Genomic DNA, 24798 nt, shown 5'->3' with positions numbered 1-24798 from the left:
TCAATAGTTTCTTAATCCACTCTGTATACTATTTCCTTTTATTTATATTTATAGAGTAGCTACCTTGATTATGAGCTATAAAAGGGAGAACAAGCTGCTTTATATGCCAACAGTAAGTAGTAAGTAGTAAGAAATACAGCTATGAGTTTAACAAGTGACATCGTGCCTTAGCTCTAATACATTAGTAGTGCTAACACTGGCAAAAAATGTATTTGTATTTATTTTGATCCTTGGTTTCTCATTATACTGATTAAGAAATCATGGCTAAACATAGGTGATCCTACAGAGAAACCAAATAAGATAAGCTAATAATTAGTGCAATATCTAAAAGAATTTCACCTGAAAGAAGTGTAGAAAATTATTTTACTCAGATATCTCTGCATTTGTTAGTTCTGGTGATTGTTATCTTAAGAGCCTATTTGAAGACTGTAATTGTGGTATGTCCAGGTGCCTTATTGGAAGACACCTCTCAGGCTGAGAAAATTCTTTTGGAGAAAAATTCTACTGGAAGTATTCGATAATGACTTGAGTCAATTAAATATTAGAATTCCACAATAAGCAAAGAAAGGTGCATAGTATACAATTGTTATTTAAATAATTAGGTCATGATGCACACTGATTTTTTTGCTTGAGAGGAACACTCATGTTTGGTTCTAAATAAAGCAAGGAAAGATAGTTAAAGAGTTATAATCAGGTCAGCAAGTGCCTCCTTTGGCTATCTGAGAGAGAGGAAGCTGTGACTGAAGCTGAAATTAATTCAACCAGGCCTACCCGAGCACTGAGAGTGTGATGAGCACTTCTAGTAACCAGATATTGTCCAAAGAATATACTGCTATCGGGGCCAGCAAGTGGCTTAGTGAGAAAACCTGCCGCCTGTGGGGCCAGCAATCTATATAGGTACTGGTTTGAGTCCTGGCTGCTCCACTTGGGATCCATTCCTTGCTAATGTGCCTAGGAAAGCAGCAGAAGATGGCCCCTAGTGCTTGGGCCCCTACACCCACATGAGAGACCTGGAAGAAGTTTTTGGCTCTTTGCTTCTGATCAGCCCAGCTCCTGCCATTGCAGCCATCTGGTTAGTGAACCAGCGGATAGAAGACTGTCTCCAACTCCCTCTTTATAGCTCAGTCTTTCAAATACATAAATAAATCTTCTTTAAAAAAGAATATAGCAAATTTTGAAAAGGCTGATAAACATTAATATGTACTCATGAAGATTTGTTAATTTTCCTGTTTTAAAATTTATTTTTATTTATTTGAAAGGGTTACATAGAGAGGTAGATATATATATATACACACACACACACATATATATATATAAATGCATATATATGGAAAGGGGGGGGGTCTTTCATCCTCTGGTTCATTCCCCAAATGGCACAACAGCTGGAACTGAGCTGATCGGAATCCAGGAGCCAGGATCATCCCCGGGTCTCCATGGGGTGCAGGGGCCCAAGGACTTGGGCCATCTTCCACTGCTTTCCCAGGCCATAGCAGAGAGCTGGATCAGAAGAGGAACAGCTGGGACTAGAACCGGCGCCCATATGGGATGCCAGCACTTCTGGCTGGGGCGTTAAGCACAGAGATCTGCAGCACTGACCCCTCCTTTTATTTTCTGAAGATATTTAACAAAATAATAGTAAAATCTCATTTCTGATTGACAATACTGGAGAAATACATAAAGTTTATAAAAAAGGAATTAAAACATAAGTTTTTTGGTGCAAATAGTTTGAAATACATGCAAATGAGAGGTCTTCAAAAACCACATAAAATATGGTTTTCAAAACCATTCATGGTTTTCAAAAAATTTGCACCAAAATAGGTTTATCTTTTAATTCCATTTTTCCACAAACTTTTGAAATAACCTCTTATATGACCAGAAGAGGTTTAGCAAACAACCAATACTTAAAAAGGACGTTTTCTTATGATGCCCATTAAATAATTGAGTAGTATGTAGGGAAAAGGAGGAAAACATGATGTCCCACAATATTTACTTTTTGTACATTAAACAAAACGGAAGAATTTGGTTTTACTTTGGATTATGTCACTGTCCAGTAGTACAGTATAATTAAGAGACATGGATGAATGTTCCTATCCACAAAAAGACCAAATTATGATAAGGTAAAGTCCACCAATATTATTTCTCAAAAGCTGTTATCTGTTACATACACACTGTTTTTTAAAATCCATCATTTAGTTTGATATTTATTATTTCTAAACAACTAAATTGTGAGTAAAAGAAAAAAATTGGCCATATCTCCACATTCCAAAAAAAAAAGTACTTCACAAACTTTCCTTAATTTCTGATTGTAATAGCTTTAAGAAATAGAATTTGGCAAAACAGATGAGGATTTGAATATAAGAATTGGGATACACCAAAAAAACTTTGAGAAACTGTGAAGATAAAAACTAAACTTAACCACTGATTTATTTCTGTTTTTCATCCAAGTACCCAGGGAGGTTGCTAATGGGAGGTATGCCTCAGAAAATGTACATGTCTGTGAAAATGTTGGAACAAACTAATGCTTTTCTTCAAGTGATTTTATTTCAATTCTAAGCCACAAGATATAAACTTTCATCAAAAATGGTAATCTATTTAAAATCAGAGCTATGTGGAATGTTTCATGTTTATGTATAACTTTCATAGTAGACCCTCCCACACAAGGAAAATAATATGCCCAAATTCTGTTATTTTTTACAGTATGTAATATATCATATACTAATCCCACCCATCAGTTTCATATTCTTTAAATAGATAAAAATGAAAAAGGAATGGAAGAAAAATTGAAGACATTTTGAAAAAGTGACTGTATAAATCCTCTTTCTGGAGAAAATGATACTTGAAAATTTTAATTACAATGCATATTCTAATAAGAACAGAGATGAATTTAAAGGAAAATATGCATTACATATTTTGAAATATTTTTTCCCCTTTGCTTGGCACAATTAGAAAGCTAAACTACCTGGAGAGGGAACTCAGGAAGAAAAACACAAACTTGATTTAAAAGAGTTTCAGTAATAGATTAATCTGATACTGGGGTCATAAAAAGTTGTCAGGAAATATTGCTATTTCAAGTTTCTTCAACTGTACATATAAATAGTCCCAATCTAGCAATCACATAATTCAATTGAAGGGTTGCAATATTGGAAAAATACAACACATGCACACACACACACACACACACAAGATGTGTAGCAGTCTGACATTTTATTTTCTCCTCAAATCAGCTCAAGTATTTATTATCAAAATTCAGTTGCTTAAGCTACAGGATACTGGGATAGAAAAGAGTGTAAAACATAACCTTGCCACCTCAAAGGAAGCTCTCAAGTGACGTTTTTAATAAATAGCTTAAAGAAACTGAATCATGAAGGCTTTTTATTTTCCTAAAACAGTGGAAGTAAATTGAGACGTAGGAATTCAGGAAATTTTAAAATGGGAAATGTAAAATGATATTGAAACCAACAGTTCATAATTTATGTGTATATGAACTAGCAAAATAAGTGAGGCTGTGAACACTTTTATATGTGGTAGACACTCATCTATGTCCATTTATGTTTACAGGGAATATATGTATATATATAATTTAAGAATATTCGGGAACAAGAAAGGGATAGAGGAATAGAGGAAATATATCAAAACAAAACTTTAACAGTTCCTCGGAGGAAATGCTCCTATAGTTGAGACAATTTATTAAAGTTGTATCAAGCAACAGCTAATATTATTTCTGTTATTCAGGTTTTCAAAAGTTAACAATAGGGGTTGGTGCTGTGGTGCAGTAGTTTAATCCTCCACCTGCGGCGCCAGCATCCCATATGGGTGCCAGTTAAGAGTCCCGGCTGCTCCACTTTGAATCCAGCTCTCTGCTATGGCCTGGGAAAGCAGTAGAGGATGGCCCAAGTGCTTGGCCCCTGCGCCCGCATGGGAGACCAGGAAGAAGCACCTGGCTCCTGGCTTCGGATTGGCAAAGCTCCGGCGGTTGCAGCCATCTGGGGAGTGAACCAACAGAGGGAAGACCTCTCTCTCTCTCCCTCTCTCTGTCTGTAACTCTACCTCTCAAATAAATAAATAATGAGCTTGATTCATTAGAAGAAATTTGCAGGATGTAAGTTTTTCATATAAAATACGTTTAAATGTTCTGAATGTCTTGGTAAAGAATAGGAAAAAGAATGAAACACTCTTTTGCAATACTGTTGGTAGAGATATTTTATAACATAAGTGAATAGTTTTCATCAAGTACTATTTGAAGTTATTGACATGTGAATATCCTAAATATGAAATAATTTTGACAAAAATAAATGGCTATTAATACATCTGATGTCTGAAGGTATTATATTTCTCACGAAGGTGTCCCATGACTTATAAAATTATATGTTAATAAACTATTATAAACATGCATACAGACTTGAAAAATTCCTCATATTTATGCTATGGCTTAGGAGAGACTTTTACTTTCAAACATGCCTCATGAGGTTTTGCTTGACTCCAAGTTTTCTTTGTGATTGTTATTTCAATTAGTATAACATATAAAGATGGCTTGAAACATCCTAACTTTCACTGATATCCATGTGAGGCAATTAAGCCCATTTGGACACAGTGTCCTAAATCATGTCTCAGTCAATGCAATCTGATTTGGGATAATAACATATTTCTTTGCCTGATGCTTTCCTCAGAAGTGCACTGAGGCAAAAGACAGGTGGTGAAAGTTCCATTTTTTTCAACATCTTCATAACTTGGTTGAACATGATGAATTAGCTAGTTTATTGATTTAGGAATGATCAGCAATATTACTTTCCCTAAAGGAATATTAAGATGATTCATAACAGAATCGAAACCTGATTTCTAGCTCCTCATAAAAATGTGCACAGTTTATGAGTTTGACTCCCTTTGATTTTTCATCTTAGAAACATTTTCTTTGGGGGCAGGTATTTGGCCCAGCAGTGAAGACATCACTTGGGATACTCTCATCCTGTATCAGAGTGCCCGGGCCTGAGTCTCAGCTCTGCTCTCCGTTTCAGCTTCCTGCTCAAGTGCTTGGTGTCTTCCATCCAAGGGGGAGCCCCAGATGGAGTTCCCAGCTTCCTGTTTTGGTCTAATCTGGACTTGCTACTGGGGGAACTTGAGGAGTGAATGTATGGATAGAAGATACTTCTCTGCCTTTCTGTCTGTCCCTCAGTTTCTCCAATAAAATTAATAATAAATATAACAAATTAAAAAAGAAACATCCTTTTCTGCACAAAGGGAGTTCTCAACTTTGTAGTTCCTCATGAATTTAGTGGATGGAAGTGTGTGTGTGTGTGCATGTGTGTGTGTGTTGCTGGAGAAGCCATTAAGTGTAATAGTAGAAGTTCTAGATGTGTGTTAAAATATCACCTATGCCATTTACTAGCTCTGAAGTTTTTCAGGTTAAACTGCCTTTATCTCTATTTTCATACTTATAAAAGAAGGTAATATAATTCTGAGGTCTTAAAACTTTGGTGAGAATTGAATATGCAAATACATGCAAAAGACATAGAATAGTGCCTGACATAAAATAGGTCCCTGTTAGCAGATGGTATTGTAGAGATGGTCTCTAGCTGTCCTTCCTGGGAAATTTTCCCATGTCCATTGTTCTCCACTATTTCCAGCTCTCCTCTCTGCAGGCTCTCTCTTATCCATTATCCATTAGGGGCCACATGTAAAGGGGCTAGTGGGAAACATGATCTTGGATTCACACTTTCCTCATAACAAAGTTTGTGTGGAGCAAATAGAAGGCTCTAGGGTTGTACAGTTATGAATTTCTTTAAGGTTTATTATTTATTTGATATTTATTTATACAATATGGATTTAAATTTTTTTTTTGTTTATTTGAAAGAGTGGCAGAGAGAGAAGGAAAGAGAGAGAGAGAAAAAGAGAGAGAGAGAGTTCTCCCATATGCTGGTTCACCCACCAAATGGCCACAATGGCTGGACCACACCGGACCATGCTGAAATTTGGAGTTAGGAACTCCATCTGGATCTCACCAAGATTTGGCAGGATCCCAATCACTTAGGCCACAATGCTCTGCTTTCAGCTGAATCAGAAGCACAGCACTAAGGACTCAAACTGGCATTTGCATTTGGGATGCCTGTGTTGCAAAGAAAGCTTAACCTCTTGTATTAAAATGCTGGCCCTCAGTCATAATATTTTTAAGGCCAGGCTTTTTTTTCTTTTTCTTTCTTTCCTTCTTTTTTAAATATTTTACTTGGCTTATTTGAAAGGCAGAGTTACAGAGAGAAAGAGAGGGAGATGGAGAGAGAAAAAGAGATGGAGAAAGAGAGACTGAGAGAGAATATTCCATACTCTGGTTCACTCCCCGAATGGCCCCAACAACCGGGGCCAGGCCAAAGCCAAGAGCCTGGAAGTCTGTCCAGGTCTCCTACACAGGTGCCAGGGGAACTAAGCACTCAGGCCATCTTCCACTGCTCTCCCAGGCACAGTACTAGGTAACTGGATCAGAAGTGGAAGAGTAGGGACTCAAACCAGTGCTGATATGGGATGCCAGCATTGCAGGCAATGGCTTAACCTGCTACACCACAATGCTGACCCCTGGTTTCTCTTACAACACAATTCCCTTTATATATTCATAGATATTATTATAATCCCTTCAGTCACTTAAATGTGCAGTAACCAAAGACAACCAAGTTATTTTCCAAATAAAGTATCCATGCTTTATTTCATTAATTTTTCTTAACTTCCTACCTTCTCTTTCTCTGTCTGTTTCCTTCCCTCCCTCCTTGCTTCCCACATCTCTCCATCATGTAAAATAAGGGGTGCTTCTCTTTATAAAACAATGCAAGATTTAATTATAAATCCCTGCTTGTTCCCTTTTTGTTACAATGTAGAATTTGTTCATGATATTTCTTTAGGAAAAGGAACAATAATACTCCTATTTGTCCCCCAAGAATTTATTGTATGACTTTAATGTAATTAAATACACCTACATGGCAGAGGATAAGAAAATAATCGCAACACTGATTCTGAAAAAGCTGAACTCTCATCATTAATACAGTGTTTCAACATAAAACATTTTGTTCCGGTTACTATTATTGCATTGCATATCAATTTAAAACACAGAAATGGAGAGCAGTGATTTTACTATAGTTAGGATATGCTACATTTCAGAGAAAGCACAATGAAAAGACTTTGTATCTATGATGTCTGAGACCTCTGCTAGGAAGCTTGAAGTCTAGAGGTGATCCAGCACTTAGGAGAGGGAATCTTGGGGCAGTCTTGATACTCACATGGATAGTAGTTGATGCTGGCTTTCTGCTGCAACCAGAACTGTCAGCCAGGAAATCCATGGGGCCTGTCCTTTTAGATAGTCTGTGTGGGGATAATTTGGACTTCCTTACAACATGGTGACTGTTTTCTAAGACAGAATTCCAAGAAAATAAGAGGAAAGTGCGTGGTAATTTATATATACTTGAAGTGACAAAATGATACTTTTGTCATTTTTTAATTGAATCAGTCATAAATGTAGGCCCAGGTCCGGAAAAAGGACATAGACTACACACTTGATGGGAGGTGTGTTAAGACTGCAGGATAATAAGAGCATATAGGGTATGGGTTGATGTGGCGACTTGCTATCTTCGAGTACACATTTTATGCAAATTGGTAAATGCACGAAATATTTACTTTTCAATTTATGCCTACTTTATTCACTTTAATTGAATGAATTTGAATATAGTTATTTTCTTGTGCACATTTATAAACTTATCTTTCCAAATGGCTTATAGATTTTTTGAAAGTAATGTAACCAAATAAAATGTCAATATATTTTCAGATATCCCGACACAGACGAAATCATTCACAGCATGTCTTGAAAGATGTCATCCCTCCACTGGAACAATTGGTGAGTAATTATTTTATTCCAATACTGTTTTCTTTATCTACAGCTACAAAATTAATTATCTCAACATTCAGCAACTTAAAATGACAAAAATTAATGTCTCGTGTTTCTGTGGCTCAGGATTTAGGCATGAGTTAGTCATGCCCTCTAGTTAAGAGTCTCTAAAAGTTTGTAGTCATGATGTCAGCTAGAAATAGAGTCACAGCTGAAAGGGAAATGCCTGCTTTTATGCACATTTACATGGCTGTAGGCAGGACTCAGCTCCTCCAGGTCTATAGTACAGAGGCTGCACCTGACTCTGCTTTGTGGGCTTCTCCAATACAGCAGTTTGCTTTCTAAGTGGAAAAGTGAGAGTCTGATAGCAAGGCAGAAGTCACAATTCCTTGTAATACAAACATGGAAGTTAGCTCCAGACAACTTTGCCACATTATCTTGACCAGAAGCAAGACATTAAGTCCAGTACACATTTAAGGGGCAGAGAATTACGGAAGAGTATCGATAACTAGAAGCAGAATTGATTTGGAATCTCTCATTCCTTGGTTCATTTCTCTTACTTTCCTTTGATTTGCATGTTCTAGATCCCTCATCCCTACCCCAGCTGTGGCTTCAACTCTCTGCTTTCATTTATGATAAGATTTTCTCAGGAGGATTGTGTTTGCTGTCTGTTGTGTCCTTTCTTCATCTCTTGAAACAACTCATTTTGGCTTTTATTCCAATCACTCATCTTTTACCAGGGTCACTAGTTGCATCCATATTGTTAAATCTATTGGTAAACTTTCAGTTCTCTCCTTGGTAGAGCTACCTGAGTGTTTAAATCAATAGATAACTCTTTTGTCTTTGTTTTATTTTAATTTTTATTTTATTTACTTGAAAGGGAGAGAGAGGGAGGGAGGGAGAGAAAGAGAGAGAGAGAGAAAGAATCTCCTCTTCTCTGGTTCAATCTCCAAATGTCTGAAAAAGCAGGGCTAGGCCAAGCTAAAGCTAAGAGCAAGGAGTTCAATCCATATCTCCTACATAACTGGCGAGGATCCAACTACGTGAACCATAACCTGCTACATCCCAGAGTGCACATTAGCAGGAAGCTGGAATAGGTAGTAGAGCCAGAACTCAAAAACCATGCACTCCAACATGAGATACAGGTGTCCCAATGGGAGGCTTAACCGTTATGACAAATACCCACCCCCTTTTTTAAAAAATATTTTCTCCACGTATCTCCCAGTTAACTACTTTATAATGGATTTCCAGTGAATTAAGTGGTCCTTCCTTTCCCACCACCCCTTTTCCTCCTTCCTCTTCATCTTTCAGTCCACAGTCTTTCCCTTGGGCACCACACTCAGTATTAATGGCTTTATATACATTGCTGCAGTAACCACTGTAATTTCTTTCTCAACATGGACTAAACTCCAATGCTATGTGTTTAGCATTTTCACCTACATACCTAACACACATCTCCTTGTCATTCACATGGGAGATCTTAATTGAGTTCCTTGCTCTCACCTTGGCCTAACCTAGATCTGGCTGTTGCAGACATTTTGGGAGTGAATCAGTGGGTGGATGACTTCTGTGTGTCTTTATATGTCTATCTCCCTGCCTTTCAGTAAAAACAATTAAAACAAAAACTTTTTTTAAAATCCTAGACTTAACATATCCTAAAGTAATCCTGATTTTGCCCAAATTGGCTTCTCATATTCTCCATTTCGAAAGATTCTAAAACCATTTTCCCAAGTATTGGAGTCAAAACCCTTAAAGTTATATTTGATTCTATAATTTCTTTTATAGCATAAACTTAACCATCCATGAGCTCTGTTAGCTCCATCTTCAAAATATACTTGGGATAAGTTCACTCCTTTGCATCTTCATACTGTGTAATCTGTCACATGGTTTACTGTAGTAGCCTCCTCTCTATCTGCTCACTTTCACTCCCTCTATTAATATTTTTGACATAGCTGCCAGAGTGATGCTCAAATGTGAGTCATATTATGTCATTTTCCATAGTCAGTTTGAGCTGCAATAGCATATTACCATTAACAGGATGGCTTGTAGACAACAGAAAATTTGTTTCCCACTGTATTGAGGTATGGAAGCCCCAGATCATGCATGGTATGGCCATGGTTAGATTCTGGTGAGGTTTTCTTCCTGGCTAAAGAATGAAGTCTTCTCATTGTACCCTCACAGAGCAGAAAAAGGGTAAGTGAACTCTCCTAGGCCCTTTTCATAAAGCTACTTATCTCATCTGTAAGAGCTCTAGACTCACGACCTAATTCTCTCACAGGTCCCACCTCCTTCTTCTATCTAGTTGGTGGTTAAGCTTCAACATATGGATTTGAGCAGATTTAAACATGCAGTCCATAGTATCACTCCTTTGCTCAAAATCCAACCTGGCTTCTTACCTAAGAGTCAAAGCTGAAAAGCATCCAGTGTCTCACCAGAATCTGTCGTTCCCAGCTGGCTTCCTTTCTCCTGGATCATTGTGCTCCATCCAGGCTGATACTGTTATTCTCCTGCAAGGCCATTTCACTTGCTTAATCCACAGATTATCACAAAATAACTTATTTTATGCCCATAAGTTTGTTAAATTTCATCCACTTATTTCCTTTATATCTCTGCTCTAATGTCACCTATTAAGAAATGTCTTCTCTAATTTCCCTTAAACAAATAAAAGCACCCACAGTTTTTAACGGTCTTCCTTCTTTCTCACCTGTATTTAAGTTGCTCTTTATTAGCTACAATCAAATGGCATATGAAACAAGTTTCTTATTTTTGTTATCACATTAAAATTAAATTCCATGAGGGCAGGTACATTGTCCCCTGTGTTCATTACATTGGTTTCATGATGGTAGCAATTGCTGAAACACAGATATAACACAATGCGTATGTGTTGAATGAATCCCTGAGTTAAAAGCTAAAAACCTTTGTTATTACTTTAAAGCTTATGACATGCAGATCTGTACTTTCTCTCCATTGTCATATCCCACGTCTTCAAGAGCTAGTCATTCGGACTAGAACTTCTCAGTGTGAACCGAGTGAAATTTCCCACATAGACCCACTATCAGTTTCTTTCCAGAAGACTGATTTCCTTCTCTATCAAGCCATTCTCTCTCAGTAGCAAAATTTTTTATGGCTTATAACATACCTTCTTTGGATCTTTCATTTCCTCTGTGACTCTTCATATCATCACCATTTTTTGCTGCAGTTTCTCCTCAATGGCTGTGGGGCAAATGCTCTGCGTCACTCCACTCAGGTCTTTAAAAGCTTCCAATCTCACCCACCCGATTCCACCTTGCTCCTCCCTCTCACTAATCTGGGGCAGCAACTCTAGACTGATCTTCCTTAAAGAAAAGTCTTTACTATTTTCTTTCCTTTCTCAAAATTTTCAGTAGCTTCTGATTCTCAATAGCATCAAGTTAATCAACTTCCGTGATCCCTGAACTGTGTTATATATAATCTATTTCCAAATATATATCATGAATCTGATGATAATAGCATGATTAAGACATGACCCTGACCCTGAAAGACCTTGGGTTTTCTGTAGCAATTGTATTTCCTCACTGCTGTATACACCTATACACTATTTCATTCTCATTTCATGAGTAAGATTTGTTCTATGTCTGTACTTTAGATGCCTTGAAGTTAGAGGTCACCATTTGCATTTTCTTTATCATATTGTGCTGCTTCTTATATTCCATTTGGCAGAAGTATTTGTTCAGAAGAGAATTGTTTGTTGGTTGATGTGATAATAAGATAAAAAGGTTTATTAAAATAACATTGATTGCCAACATTAATAAATGTATTTGTTATTCATAGTGAAAGCAATATAATTAAATATAAATGTATCATGCTTTTAAAATTAATTACCCTGGTCTCAGCTTTAGGAGAAAGAATTTTTGCTGGGAAATATTTATCTGATTCTTCAAATTTGCATTAACTAATACTTTTTTAGTCTGACTGCCAATGACAGCTTAGCCTCATCTCTTTGCCTGCCCTGTTACACGGAAATGGCCTGTTTCATTTCGCATGAATCTTCCTGACATTTAAGATATTTGAATGGAATCCTAGGCCTTAATCACTTACATTATTAGAGCTTTGTATAAAGCCAGGCACTTTATAGGTGTGCGATGTATAGGAAATTAAGTACATTGTTTTGTAGTCACATTTTGTATAAATTTGAACTAAAGAACAACTAAGGTATACAAATAGTTATAAGGAGCTGTATTTTAATAGTCATGAAAAATTTTACTCTGAAATATTTAGTGACACAAAGTATTTGATGAAAATGGAGCCTGGTAAGATAGAGGCATCATAATGCCTGATTTCAAAGCATACTGCAAAGCTATAATAATTAAAACAGCTTGATAACTGGCATAAAAACCGACAGATCAGTGGAACAGAATAGAGATCCCAAAGATTAATCCACATACATACAACCAACTGAATTTTGACAAAAATCCTCAGACCATGCAGTGGGGTAAGGATAATCAAACAATGGTGCTAGCAAAACTGGATGTATATATGTAGATGAATGAAATTAGATCCATACCTCTGACCATATACAAAAAAAAATCAACTCAAGATGGATTAAAGACCTAAATTTAAGACCCAAAACTATAAAGTTGCTAGAAGAAAATTATGCTTATAATTTAAATTTAAACTGTAGCTATTATCTAGTTTATAGTTGTGTACATACCATGTCCACATATATAACATAGGCTAATATTAGAGAAAACTTTAGAACAAACAAAAATAGTATTGCTTTTTTTTTTTTTTTTTTTTTTTGACAGGCAGAGTTAGGCAGTGAGAGATAGAGAGACTGAGAGAAAGGTCTTGTTTTTTCCATTGGTTCACCCCCCAAGTGGCGCATTGCGGCCAGCATGCAGTGCTGATCCAAAGGCAGGAGCCAGGTGCTTCCTCCGGGTCTAGCATGTGGGTGCAGGGCCCAAGCACTTGGGCCTTCCTCCACTGCACTCCTGGGCCACAGCAGAGAGCTGGACTGGAAGAGGAGCAAATGGACAGAATCCAGCGCCCCAACCGGGACCAAAACCCAGGGTACTGGCGCCACAGGCGGAGAATTAACACAGTGAGCTGTGGCGCCAGCCAAAAATAGTATCCTTAATTTACACTTACATTCAGGTTATTTATTGATTTATTCATTGAATGACAAATTCTGGGCAGTATATAAAAGATTCAACATACTCAATATTATATTATGACATATTATGCTCAATATATTGATAGATTCTAGAATGCTCAATACTCTGTCCTACTTCAAATAACCTTGAAAAGAAATTACTAAAGTTATAATGAATCATTTTCAAGCTTCTTAGCTTACACACTCTTTTATTCTTTTTCTCCTCCCCACTCTCCACTACTATAATGCAAATACCCATGCAGCCATTCCATTTACAAACTTCTAGAACCACCTACCAATTTAATTACTTATTTATGTTTTCATCTTGCTGTGCATTGTAAACATAGTTAACATTCAACTTTTGTCCATCAGCTTCTACTTAAAGTTTTGTATTGAACATCACTTTTTATAAAAGATTTATTTTATTTATTTGAAAGTCACAGCTACAGAGAGGTAGAGACAGAGAGAGAGGTCTTTCATCCGCTGGTTCACTACCCAGATGTCTGCAACAGCTGGAGCTGCGCCGATCGATCCGAAGCCAGGAGCCAGGAGCTTCTTCTGGGTCTCCCTCACGGGGGCAGGGGCCCACGGACTTGGGCCATCTTCTCCTGCTTTCCCAGACCATAGCAGAGAGCTGGATTGGGGAAGAGCAGCCAGGACTTGAACCAGCGCCCATATGGGATGCTGGCGCTTCAGGCCAGGGCTTTAAGCCGCTGCACCACAGCATGGGCCCCTGAACATCACTTTTAACACAGAAATGTTATCTTTGCACCAGACACTTACTGATTAATTATCTATTAAAGTGAGCAGTGCCAAAATAAACACAATTCTCTGAAATGAAAAACCAGATTCATTTAAAGCTCTCCCTCACCATTCACATCAACATGTGAATTATTTTTCAGATTCTACATAATTTTGTTTATATATAACTAATCCAATCATGTATTTTTTTAAATCTAGACTCACATACTTTTCCTGTATCTTTCTCACATGTTATTTATTCCTATCTCCAATTCTCTTTACTTCCTCCAGGTCTCAATGTTGCTCCCAGAGTCATCCATAAGTTCTTGTAATAATCTCCCTTGGTAAATAAATGGCAACCAAGATTAGCCTTCATATATAAAATAATATGCATTGAATCACTTTCAGTTGGTGTCATTGTTCATGATTATACCCATATGGATTCTTAAGTTTATTTATTTCTATAATGTTGAGCTATATTAAATCCCATTTAGTTTACCTTGCTTATTCAGAGAATTCTCCTAAACATTTTTCACAAATCATGAGACTTTGGTTCTAGACATAACTTGCCAAGGTTTCCCATTGCCATGTTACGTTTTTAACCCACCCTGTAATTTTAACTTGGTTAAACATAAGAATAATGCATTTTGCATGAATATCGGACAAAATTCATTCCTAATAGAAGTCCAGAGTCTCATGGTGGAAACTACCCAGTTCACTGACAGGTAACGTCACATAAGATACATGGCAAGCAAATTTGTAGGTTCCCAGTGAAAGAGATGGAAGTGATTTCCATAGAATCAGTGTAACTGCTTCACAAGTCCTAAAATGTGGCAAGGATTCTCGACATAAAGCATCAGATAGACTATTCTGCATCAGTTTCCTGATCTTGTACATTCATACTGTAACTGTTCATAGACCTAATTATTTTCAGGGCACTTTTCTTTTTTCTCTGAAGGGAATATTTAAGAAAAAATAACCCATTTTATAGCATGTTAAATCTTTATCTTCTTTATTCTCATAAAAGAGCATAAGGCACGTCTATGGATAACCCTGCGGGAGTCAAAAGCCTGTGGCAGGTTTCAGAGAATCATCTGCTTCCCCCTGAGCTAGGAGGATTTTGAGGACAGAGCTCAGGAATTTGCCATAGCTTGGGGGAAAAGCAGGCTTTTGCAGATAAACTTTAAGTCTCAGATTCTACCTTTTGGAGCCAGATATCATTTTGTGGATTAATTAATACTTGTGAGGGCTTTGAGGATGACACACGTTGTGAGAGTATGGTGTTTTCTTATTTTAATACAGCCACTTTGGAGGAATAATTCTATTGATCAAGTTGAGCTTTCCTTAAATAGAAAAAAAAAAGCTTTTAAGTCTTTCAAAATTCGACTTTGGAAACATAAAGTTAGGTTGTCTGAAATAACATCCTCTCAGATCTTTAAACTGCTAACATATAACAATGTTATATGTCATATAATAATTCTAATAGAACATCATCTCTAAGTTTTGTTTATTCCATGTGTCTTTCCTGTACTCGGGCAGGAGCATGTTTATTCAAGTGCTTGTTGAGGCCATCCCTGGGCTGGACAATGTCCAACAATATGGTCACTAGCCTGGTCCTTTTCTTTAGAAGCTTTCCATCTAAGGATGGATGGAAGTATTAGAGAGTCAAGGAAGACCTCATTCTATACATGCAAATTACAAATTGTTCTAGGACAGAAGAAAAACAAGTTTCTGTGAAAAAGGGAGAACTTTGGATTATGTTGTCAGATAAGCTTTCTTTAAAGGGAAAATGCCAAATAGAAATGTGCAGGATAGAGGTTCCCAAGCCAAGAACTGGAAGAAACAATAATGTTCCGGGCAGCATGGACAGAAATACAAGGGTGGGAAAGTGGGAACAAAGTTGTTGTATTTGTAAAATTGAAAGAATACCATACTGGCCAAACTATAATGAATAAAGGAAATAGGGTATGTGGAGAGACGGAGGCAGTGCTCAGATTGGGAAGAGCCTTTAGGTGATGGTAAGAAGTTCAGAAGCTATTGACACACAGAAACAAATTATAATACTTATCCTATTCAAGACGACATTTGAAATTCATTTAAACTAGAGAGAAAGAACACACACAACAACAAAGGCTCTTAACATTGAGCAATCCTTTCTTCCCTATTGCTTAGACCGAAATTAGGTTATAACACAATTGAATTAAACTAATGTGCTACCCAGACAGTAACTGGGAAGACCATTCTCGTTGAAATCCAGTGACAGGCAAAGATCGAGTAACATATTAAAATCAAAGACACAAAGAAATAGAATTCAGGGAAGAAGAGAGAAACTGAGGGGAAGGGAGAAGAGGTGAGATACAGGGGAAACCTCCAGAGGACTGAAAAATGTTCCTGAGATAAAAGAGCTCATGTCCCAAACAGAACCTAACTTCTTGGTGGTGATAAATGAAGCATACTGGTTGCAACATGAAAAGCTCAAGAGAAAAGCTTAAGGCAGCTCTTAAACATTAATAACAGCAATTTGAAGATGAAATTTGGATGAGCTGGGGGCAAATAAATCAGAGACATGAGAATATAATTTCCCTTAAAATATGCAAGGGTTTAATATGATGGGGGAAAAGTACTTGGCCAAACACCATATGTGCTTTGCCAAAGCCAAAGTGGGAAAAATGGCTCAAGACATTCAGTGGGTCCTGAAGCTGGATGTGTTCTCTAATCCTGAGTGAGAGAAGATCAGAGATAAAGAATATCTAAGAAGGCATTACTCAACCAATATAAAGAAGAGTAAAAATAATTTGCAATGGGCCAGCCATGACAACTGTAAGACTTGAAATCACCAGTAGCCTCTCAAAAACTCTTGGAATAATTCTTAGTTGCTCCTTTCTGGGCACTGCTCACATAGGACACAGAATCATTTTTCTTTGCTTTTATTTTGCTAACTGTTTCATGTAGTCATTGTATCCAACGTGAGAGTTTTGTTTTATCACTTTTAAAAGTATGCACACACAGTAAATCATGGATTTACATGAGGCAAAACATCATAATGCATGTTTCTAATATCATATTTGATTTATGAGCCATATATAAGGTAATTCTTTTTTTCCTCCTAAGGAACATGATTACAATATATTAGCAACTTCTGTGGCATAAACATCATTGAAAGCATCAGCAAAGCTATTAAACATAAAAGCAACATGGATATTCCCCTCCTCACTAAATTAAGTATTTAGAAAAGTTTTTTCAAAACCATTAATACTGTATGTGCTGCATACATAATCTACATTTTAAAGTCATTTTCCCTGAGTCTGTTCTAATGTATAATGTCCACCACTAGTTCAAACACATAGTTAGCAGCTCAAATATAGCCATAAAGGTAGACCAAGTATAGGAATAATTGAATACTGAAAAGAAAACATAAACAGTAAGTCCAAAAGAAGAATGCAACCTGAAGACAGTGTCAGGAAAAGGATGGCAATAAAGAAGAAAGACAGTATTTCCTATTTTGGTAGATAATGGAGAAGTAGAAAAGAACATTGATGAAGGGAAGAGAAGCATCATTTGGGGTAAATGATATAATAATCCAATGTATCTTCATTGTATGCAATTAAATAGAAATCATCAAAACAATCAAGAGATTTCTATTAAAATTCAGAGAAAATAGAGTGACTGCCTTCTTATTAAATAAGAAAAATCAAATACTAAAACTGTTTGAAAATTGTAGTAGCCTGGGTTGTAATTACAGAGTTGATGCAAAGTTCTGCTAGAGGAAGAGTAGCCAGGCAGGCAGAAGGTTTTGCAGTGTGACATTGCTTCATATAGGTTGTCCCAGTTCAGGGGTTTGACCACTCTCAGTTTTGTGGATCCAGAAAAATTATATTTATCAATATTATCAGTGTTTACAGAATGATGGCCCCTTGGAACTCTGTCACAATGTGTTATAGGGAAGATTCTTATGGCTATTTAAGTCACCTACCTTCTACATCAAAGGACCAGAACAATGAACTAGGAGTCAGATGGTTGCCAGAATTAGAACAAAAGGAAAGAGATCAATAACTTAAATTGATAAGTAGAGAATATATAATAATGCATCAGGTCCATATGATTCTGGTGTTAAAGCCAAACACTTCTCAGCAAAACTTGAAGAAAATTTCAGATTCAGGTCATTTCAATTTATAAACATAAATGTTAAGAGAACTCTTTTGGTGGACTAGTGTAGGTTAAAGTCTATTGTTTTAGTTGTGTCTGAGAGCAACATGAAGCCTTCAGATAAAAAATTGCAGTGTCTATTAAAAGGATTACAGGCTGATCTTTCTGCCATGATTGTTACCATTAATCAAAGGTTGTCTTTCCCTTTCCTGCCTTGTCTGTTGCCTCCAACGTAGGTTGATAAACAGGTGCTATCTGGGTTTCCTGCTGCCATTCATTCTTCTCATCTGTATCTCAGCAAGGATGTGTCAGCTGCACACTTCCTCAATGCTGGAAGACTGGCTGGCATCCAATATGGACAAATTGCTGATTTTCCCAGCCATTTAATGTTAAATAGCGCTTTCAGGGGACGCTGGATAAACAGCTTAAGAAACAAGACTTAGCATCTAAAGAGCAGTTGAAATTTTTTTTTTTTTTTTTTGACAGGCAGAGAGGATAGTGAAAGAGAGAGACAGAGAGAAATGTCTTCCTTTTGCCATTGGTTCACCCTCCAATGGCCGCCACGGGTGGTGCACTGTGGCCGGTGCACCGCGCTGATCCCAAGGCAGGAGCCAGGTGCTTCTCCTGGTCTCCCATGGGTTACAGGGCCCAAGGACTTGGGCCATCCTCCACTGCCTTCCCGGGCCACAGCAGAGAGCTAGCCTGGAAGAGGGGCAACCGGGATAGAATCCGGCGCCCCCGACTGGGACTAGAACCCGGTGTGCTGGCGCCACTAGGTGGAGGATTAGCCTATTGAGCTGCAGCGCCGGCCCAAAAGATCAGTTGAAATTTCATACAGATACATAGTTTAGAAACAGCTATCATTTTAAAGAACTTCAATTTGGCCTAAAATTTGGCATGTAGAATATAAACTTAGATCAAATGTTATACACAGTTTTAGAAATTAATAATGGCAAAAACCATTTGAGACCCAGATGGACAACTTAGTCAACTGCAATTTATAGATCATTGATTCTTAAGATCATGATATTAACACAGAGGTCAACAGAATAATTAATATAATATCACATATAAGTCAACATGCAAAATGCATGTTAATCTTTTGTTTGCCCTAATACTTATTTCAGCTCATTATGAGGCTCACAGAGTAACTGAAGGGGAGTATGATATCCAGTCTCCACAAAAGAGGAACAGGAATATTTTAAATGTGAGCTTACAGTTTAGCTTCAGCCAGGTTAAGATTGCTCTATTAACCCTGGAAGTTTCCTTGTGACCCAAGCACCTGCGTTTTGGAGAGGAAGATGTTACTAATTGAAAATTTGTTAGAAGAATGAATCAAGTAAAAAACAGATAATGAAGATAAATTAATACCTGATCTCAGAAGTGAGAATAAATGCATGATGGTAGATCACGGATGCAACTTGCAGGTAGAAATGTGCAGGCAGACGCATGTAGATGTGGAAAAACGTACATAATATAGTAGGTATCAGTAAAAAGCAGGGTTATTAGTTTCTCACAATGACATAGAAAGCAGTTTGGAGATTGGAAGATTGTACAGGAGAAGATAACTGACTTATTATCCAGCTCTTCCATTATTTTTCTGGGAGATCTGTGTGGTCATTCCTGGAAACTCCATTGCATTGGTCCAAGACCATGGGAGCAGGTTCAGCTGTTGATAGCAATGATGCCACAATTAGTGAACCAAGTACTTGACTTCAACCTCAGGTGTCTTTGGAAATGCCCCATTGTGTCTTGGAGATAGTTAGTGAAGTTTTCAAGGAGAAATAATTTTATGGTATACAGCCTCAAGTCTGTTTATTTTGATGCTTCTCTATAAGAGGATTAGCTTTTTTATTTCACATTCCCCTTCTCCTTTTAGAGAAATAGTCATCAATAATACATCTCAGTGGGTACCAATTGTCCACCCAGGGATCTTTTAGTGATTTTCTTTAAAATGAGGCAGCTTTCTTTTTAGAGTGTATCCATCAATTTTTATAATGGGTTGACAGGTTTTGTGTGTGTGTGTGTGTCTGTGAGATACATGCAGGCTTTTGGTAACTTTTATTTTCTTTGGAAGAAAGTTTAAATAAAAAAATAAATTTTGTTTATGGTTACATAACAAAATTTCTCAATGTACATTTCTAAAGAGGGGGACCTTTTCTGTGATGCTAATTGCTACTGAAAAATGTTGCAGTTGATTTCTCCTGTGAGGATTCATTCTGAGAGGAGGAGTGTGGTGGGGGCAAGAGGCGCGGAGTCACCACACAGACCCCGGGAGTTGGGTGAAAGCGGGCTGAGGCGATCAGCCACAGACTCATTTATTTCAGTTGCTACAGCTGCTTATGTAGCCAAGGCAGCCAATCCGGTCAAGGGGCGGTCTATGCCCTAACCAATTACAGCCTGTTGCCAGGCAGTTTCCAAAGCCATCCAATCACAGCCTGTTGTCAGTCAGGCACTTGTTGCCAAGCAGTTTCTGAAACCATCCAATCACGGCCTGCTGTCATTCAGGCTCTGTTGTCATGTAGTTTCCAAAGCCATCCAATCATGGCCTGTTGCCAGGCAGTTTCTGTTGCCAGTGGCCATCTTGGCATGACCTTTTCACCTCCTCATTCCACCACAGAAAAACATCTTCTCCCCCAACATTTTTGGAAATCACTGATGCTCAGAGTTAAACACTGAACTTGTTATATGAGTTTTGAGGATAGACAAATAAAATTCCCTGGTGCCAAATAAAGAAAAAGCATATCTGAAATTGAAGGTAGAAAAATCTGGTGACTATGTGTATCCAAATACAAAAAAGTTTCTATAAATTATCCAAGAAAGTTTTCTTAGACTCCATTAGTCTTGTGGAGAAATTTGGAAGGGAGGCTATGTAACAAATATTTCCTTATGGTTGTCATAAATAATCATCATTACCTTCATTATTTACTCAGTCAAAAATTTGTTCATAAAATATATTCTGAGTTAACTACTGTGCTACATATCAGAGAAGATCTCGCCTATGTCAGAATAAGCCTTATAAACCAGAAATCCTTCAACTGGTGAGATGTTAGTGGTGCAGCATGTTTCATTGTCACCAAATATCTCTTTCATATGTTCATATTGAAAATGAATTGCTGGTCAGCGCCTTGGCTCAATAGGCTAATTCTCTGCCTGCGGCGCTGGCACACGGGGTTCTAGTCCCGGTCAGGGCACCGGATTCTGTTCCGGTTGCCCCTCTTCCAGTCCAACTCTGCTGTGGCCTGGGAGTGCAGTGGAGGATGGCCTAAGTGCTTGGGCCCTGCACCCGCATGGGAGACCAGGAGAAGCACCTGGCTCCTGGCTTTGGATCAGCGCCGGCCACAGCGGCCATTGGAGGGTGAACCAACAGTAAAGGAAGACCTTTCTCTCTCTCTCCCCCTCTCTCTCTCTCACTGTCCACTCTGCCTGTCAAAAATAAAAATAAAAAAATTTAAAAAAAGAAAATGAATTGTTTTTTGGCTTGATTGGTTTTCTTTAAAACTTTCATGTATTTTTCCTATAAAGTTTTCATCCTTTAATTCATTTGGTGTAAAAGTATGTCTCATCAGTGCTCCTAGCTTCTCTAGAGTTGGGAATTCAGATGTGGAAGGTATGATCCTTGGCCTCACAGGTGCAGGCACAGACAAGAAAGCAGACACTTAGAATATGATCTAATGAGTTTTACCACAGTGATAATGGCAGTATGAAAATTGAGATTCAACTCAGGGCTGCCTGAAAGAAATTCCAGAAGAATCATGGAAAGAGCCTCTCACAAAAGCCACACAAACTGAATTGTAAAGTAGATTTAATATATTCAGGAGTTTCCTAGATGAGGGCAAGGTAAAAGTGGAGGATAACAATCAGAGAATGACCCAGAGAGAATATGGCCTTCAGCTCTAACGTAGGTGAATTCGTAAAGCTTGTAGCATGTAGCATGTATGACAAGGTGTTGGAAATTCACCAATAGAGAAAAGATGGAAATGGGGCTAAGGACTTGGGATAGAGCACGTAGAGCAGACAAGAGGCTAGAAATAGGGAGTTAAGACATGAAAACACGTATTGTAGACTCTGCTGTGGGTCAACACATCATAATTTGCACTGCACATTTGTTTTGCCAATAACTCCACAAGCACTTCTGTGATAAGAAATTATTTCTTTAAGAAATGTGCAACTGTGTTAACAATGAAAGCCCATACATACAGAGAGGAAAAGGAAGCAATTTTACACCGTGGAAGAAGGCAGTGAGATAGTAACATTATAGTGTTTCTTGTTAACTGACAAAAGCACATTTAATTTTGCTGTTTTAAATGCCCTTCCATAATTCAACTGGCTTTTATCTGGTTCCACTGAATTCTTCATTTTCTCTGGCCTCAGGAGGAGCATGGGGGGAAGTAAGAAAGAAAGAACTTTTCCAAGGATGCTCAGTAAAATCAAAGAAGCCATTAAATTTGTCTTTGTTTTATCATTTTGAATTGTTTTTTAGCATGTGACTTCAATGCCCAGAATGGAAACTGAGTAAGGTGTATATCACTGTCTAATACACATTCTTCATCATCTGTCTTTTGGATATTTAAATGTTTGTAATGACAGTGATCTTACAGGCCCTTCCCACAAGCTGTACATTCACTATTAATGGAGTGCCATGACTAGAAACTTCAATAGCCATGATGACTGTTGGAAAGCATATGTTCATTCAGACCAGCAACCCAGAGGATTTTGTCCATTGTAACGTATGCATTCTTTTTTGCAGATGCTTGAGAAAAAAGGTTATCTTCAAAAAGCTAAAATTGCAGATGGAGGAAAGAAATTAAGGTAATAAAAGCCCTTTAACTCCTTTTTTACGACTAAACTAGTTCCTCATATCCTCAACTTTTGTCACTTCTGTTATTTGGGAATCAGTCCCCAATGTTATCAGACCCGAATGCCCCCCTCTGCTATGATTGTGTCCAACATTGTTTTTAATGTAATTATCAGTTTCAAAGAAAGTCATTACATTCTACACTGTTGCACAGAACATATAAATGAAGTGCTTCTTGTTCTCTAAAGACTGGAAATCTTACCAAAAAAATGGATTAATGGATCTTGATTCAGGGTTCAAAGATTAGGAGATTAATGGACTCATTTGCAATATATAAAAATCTCCCTATTTTACATTAGGCAGATATTTTGAAGAATGAAGTACTTGATCTTCTTTTATAGTTCAAAATAAAAGTCATTTTCGATAAGTAAAAGAAGAATAAAATCATGAACATAAGGTAGGTGAGAGAAATTTTAAAATAGAACAGAAATTCCCTTGACAACAATAATATAAATAATAAATAATAATAATATATAATATATAAAATAATAAATAATAAAGCTAATAAGAGAGTTGAGAAATGAAAAATAGGCTAATTATGTTACATGTTTGGGGTATTTAGAAATGATCACCTCCATTTTTGCTATTTTTGTTATCAATCCTACCATCTACTTAGCTTTGTGTTAGGTGATATACAAGGTAAAAAACTATATAGAAAATGCTCAAACTGGAAGACAAAGCTTTTACACACAAGTGTATTGCTAACAGTTAAGACCATATAGGATAAATGTACTAAGGAGCTATGCAGTAGTACACCTGTTAAGTGTAAAATAAAATTCATTACCAGAATAATACTCTGGAAAATATTAAAGAACAAAAATACTTTTTTAATGTCTATAATGGATTATATGTTTATTTAAGTGGAATAAAATTTGAGGAATGAACATCAATCATTTCTCTATTTAAAATAGCTATTTTAATTTTTAACAAGCTCTACTTTCTGCTCTATTTTCTGGGATAGAAAACAAGACCTTGGGTTTTCTCATAAATTGATCTCTGCAGAGGCTTTCTTGAAAGGTCCAAGACAAAGGTTCACAGGAAACAAGGTCAATTTCAGGGCCGCTTTACGAGATGGGGCTGCCATCTCCACTCCTACCACAGTGGAGAACTGGCTCTGTGCATGAGGATCTGAAAGGGCAACAAGGGGCAGATGAACCTGACTGGCCTAGCATGAGTGCCCTCCTTATGCTGGGCCTTATTTGGACTATATCAACTCAGGAAGACTGCTGCTATCAAAATCTCTCCTTACATGCATAATCCGAGACCCTTTCTTACCTGATTAGCCATGTGGAGAAAAAGTCCCCAAGGTCTTCCCTATTTCAGTCACATCAGCGCTTCACTGGGGCTTGATAGGAGACCAAACTGACAGCACTGGTCAGTCTTACCCTCCAGTCACATACAAGGAAGGGGAGGAGATCTGAAAGGAATTCACCCCCCAAAAATAATGCTGCTCTACCATGATGATTTTACAAAGTATACGTGTCCATAATCCATTTATAAGCCAATCTAGCAATATTTTCTTCTAGAAGCAGCGTTAGAAGGATGCTAGAAGCAGAATAGGACCCTCCCCCCAGTCATTCAATGCAAACACATTTTAGGTAGTTTCAGACAGTACCATTGTGTATTTGTTACTTTAATCAGTTTGCATACGATTTCTGTTACAGTTTAAATTCATGTAAACATTAGTTTGTGCTCTATTCTATTGTTATTTCAATCAGCTTATATAACATTATGCATTCTTTTAACTTTTTCCATATAAAGTTAAATAAAATTTAGGTTTATTTTTCCCCTCACCCCAGGTAAAGAATTGAGTTGATTATGCCCTGCTTATGTGGCTTTGAGTTATCATCATTCTGGGCAAGACCTTTAGCAGATTTTATTTTATTCTCAGTCTCCAATTCTCATTTCAATTAACTGTAGACCACCCTTCTAATGTATTTAATGTGTTCATTAAATCCAACTGTCCACACAGGTATTTGACTATAGATGTGGATTCAAAAAAATGAGTAGTTTGTATGCATATGTTCTATATTGCATAAGCATTTTTTTTAAAGATTTACTTAT

General features: G+C 37.3%; 1 protein-coding gene and 1 long non-coding RNA gene across 3 annotated transcripts in view; one reads left to right on the top strand and one right to left on the bottom strand.

Annotated features, from left to right (window-relative positions):
• ARHGAP15 (Rho GTPase activating protein 15) overlaps nucleotides 1–24798 on the top strand; it is a 659666-nt gene that overhangs the window by 67573 nt on the left and 567295 nt on the right. For both annotated transcript variants that reach the window (XM_017342824.4, XM_089329238.1), the window contains exons 3-4: nucleotides 7799–7867; nucleotides 22627–22688. In XM_017342824.4, coding sequence (XP_017198313.2) covers nucleotides 7799–7867; nucleotides 22627–22688 — 131 coding nt within the window. The remainder of the gene's footprint in view (nucleotides 1–7798; nucleotides 7868–22626; nucleotides 22689–24798) is intronic.
• LOC149127439 (uncharacterized) lies at nucleotides 7264–11089 on the bottom strand. Its single transcript, XR_016231566.1, has 3 exons — nucleotides 10998–11089; nucleotides 10255–10365; nucleotides 7264–7384 (listed from the first exon to the last, which is right to left on the bottom strand). It is a non-coding gene; the product is annotated as an uncharacterized LOC149127439 (long non-coding RNA).

Source organism: Oryctolagus cuniculus, chromosome 3, assembly GCF_051225735.1.
Source record: "Oryctolagus cuniculus isolate XC-2025 breed Fujian yellow rabbit chromosome 3, ASM5122573v1, whole genome shotgun sequence".
Lineage (NCBI taxonomy): Eukaryota > Metazoa > Chordata > Mammalia > Lagomorpha > Leporidae > Oryctolagus > Oryctolagus cuniculus.
This window is presented reverse-complemented; position numbering and strand designations above follow the sequence as displayed.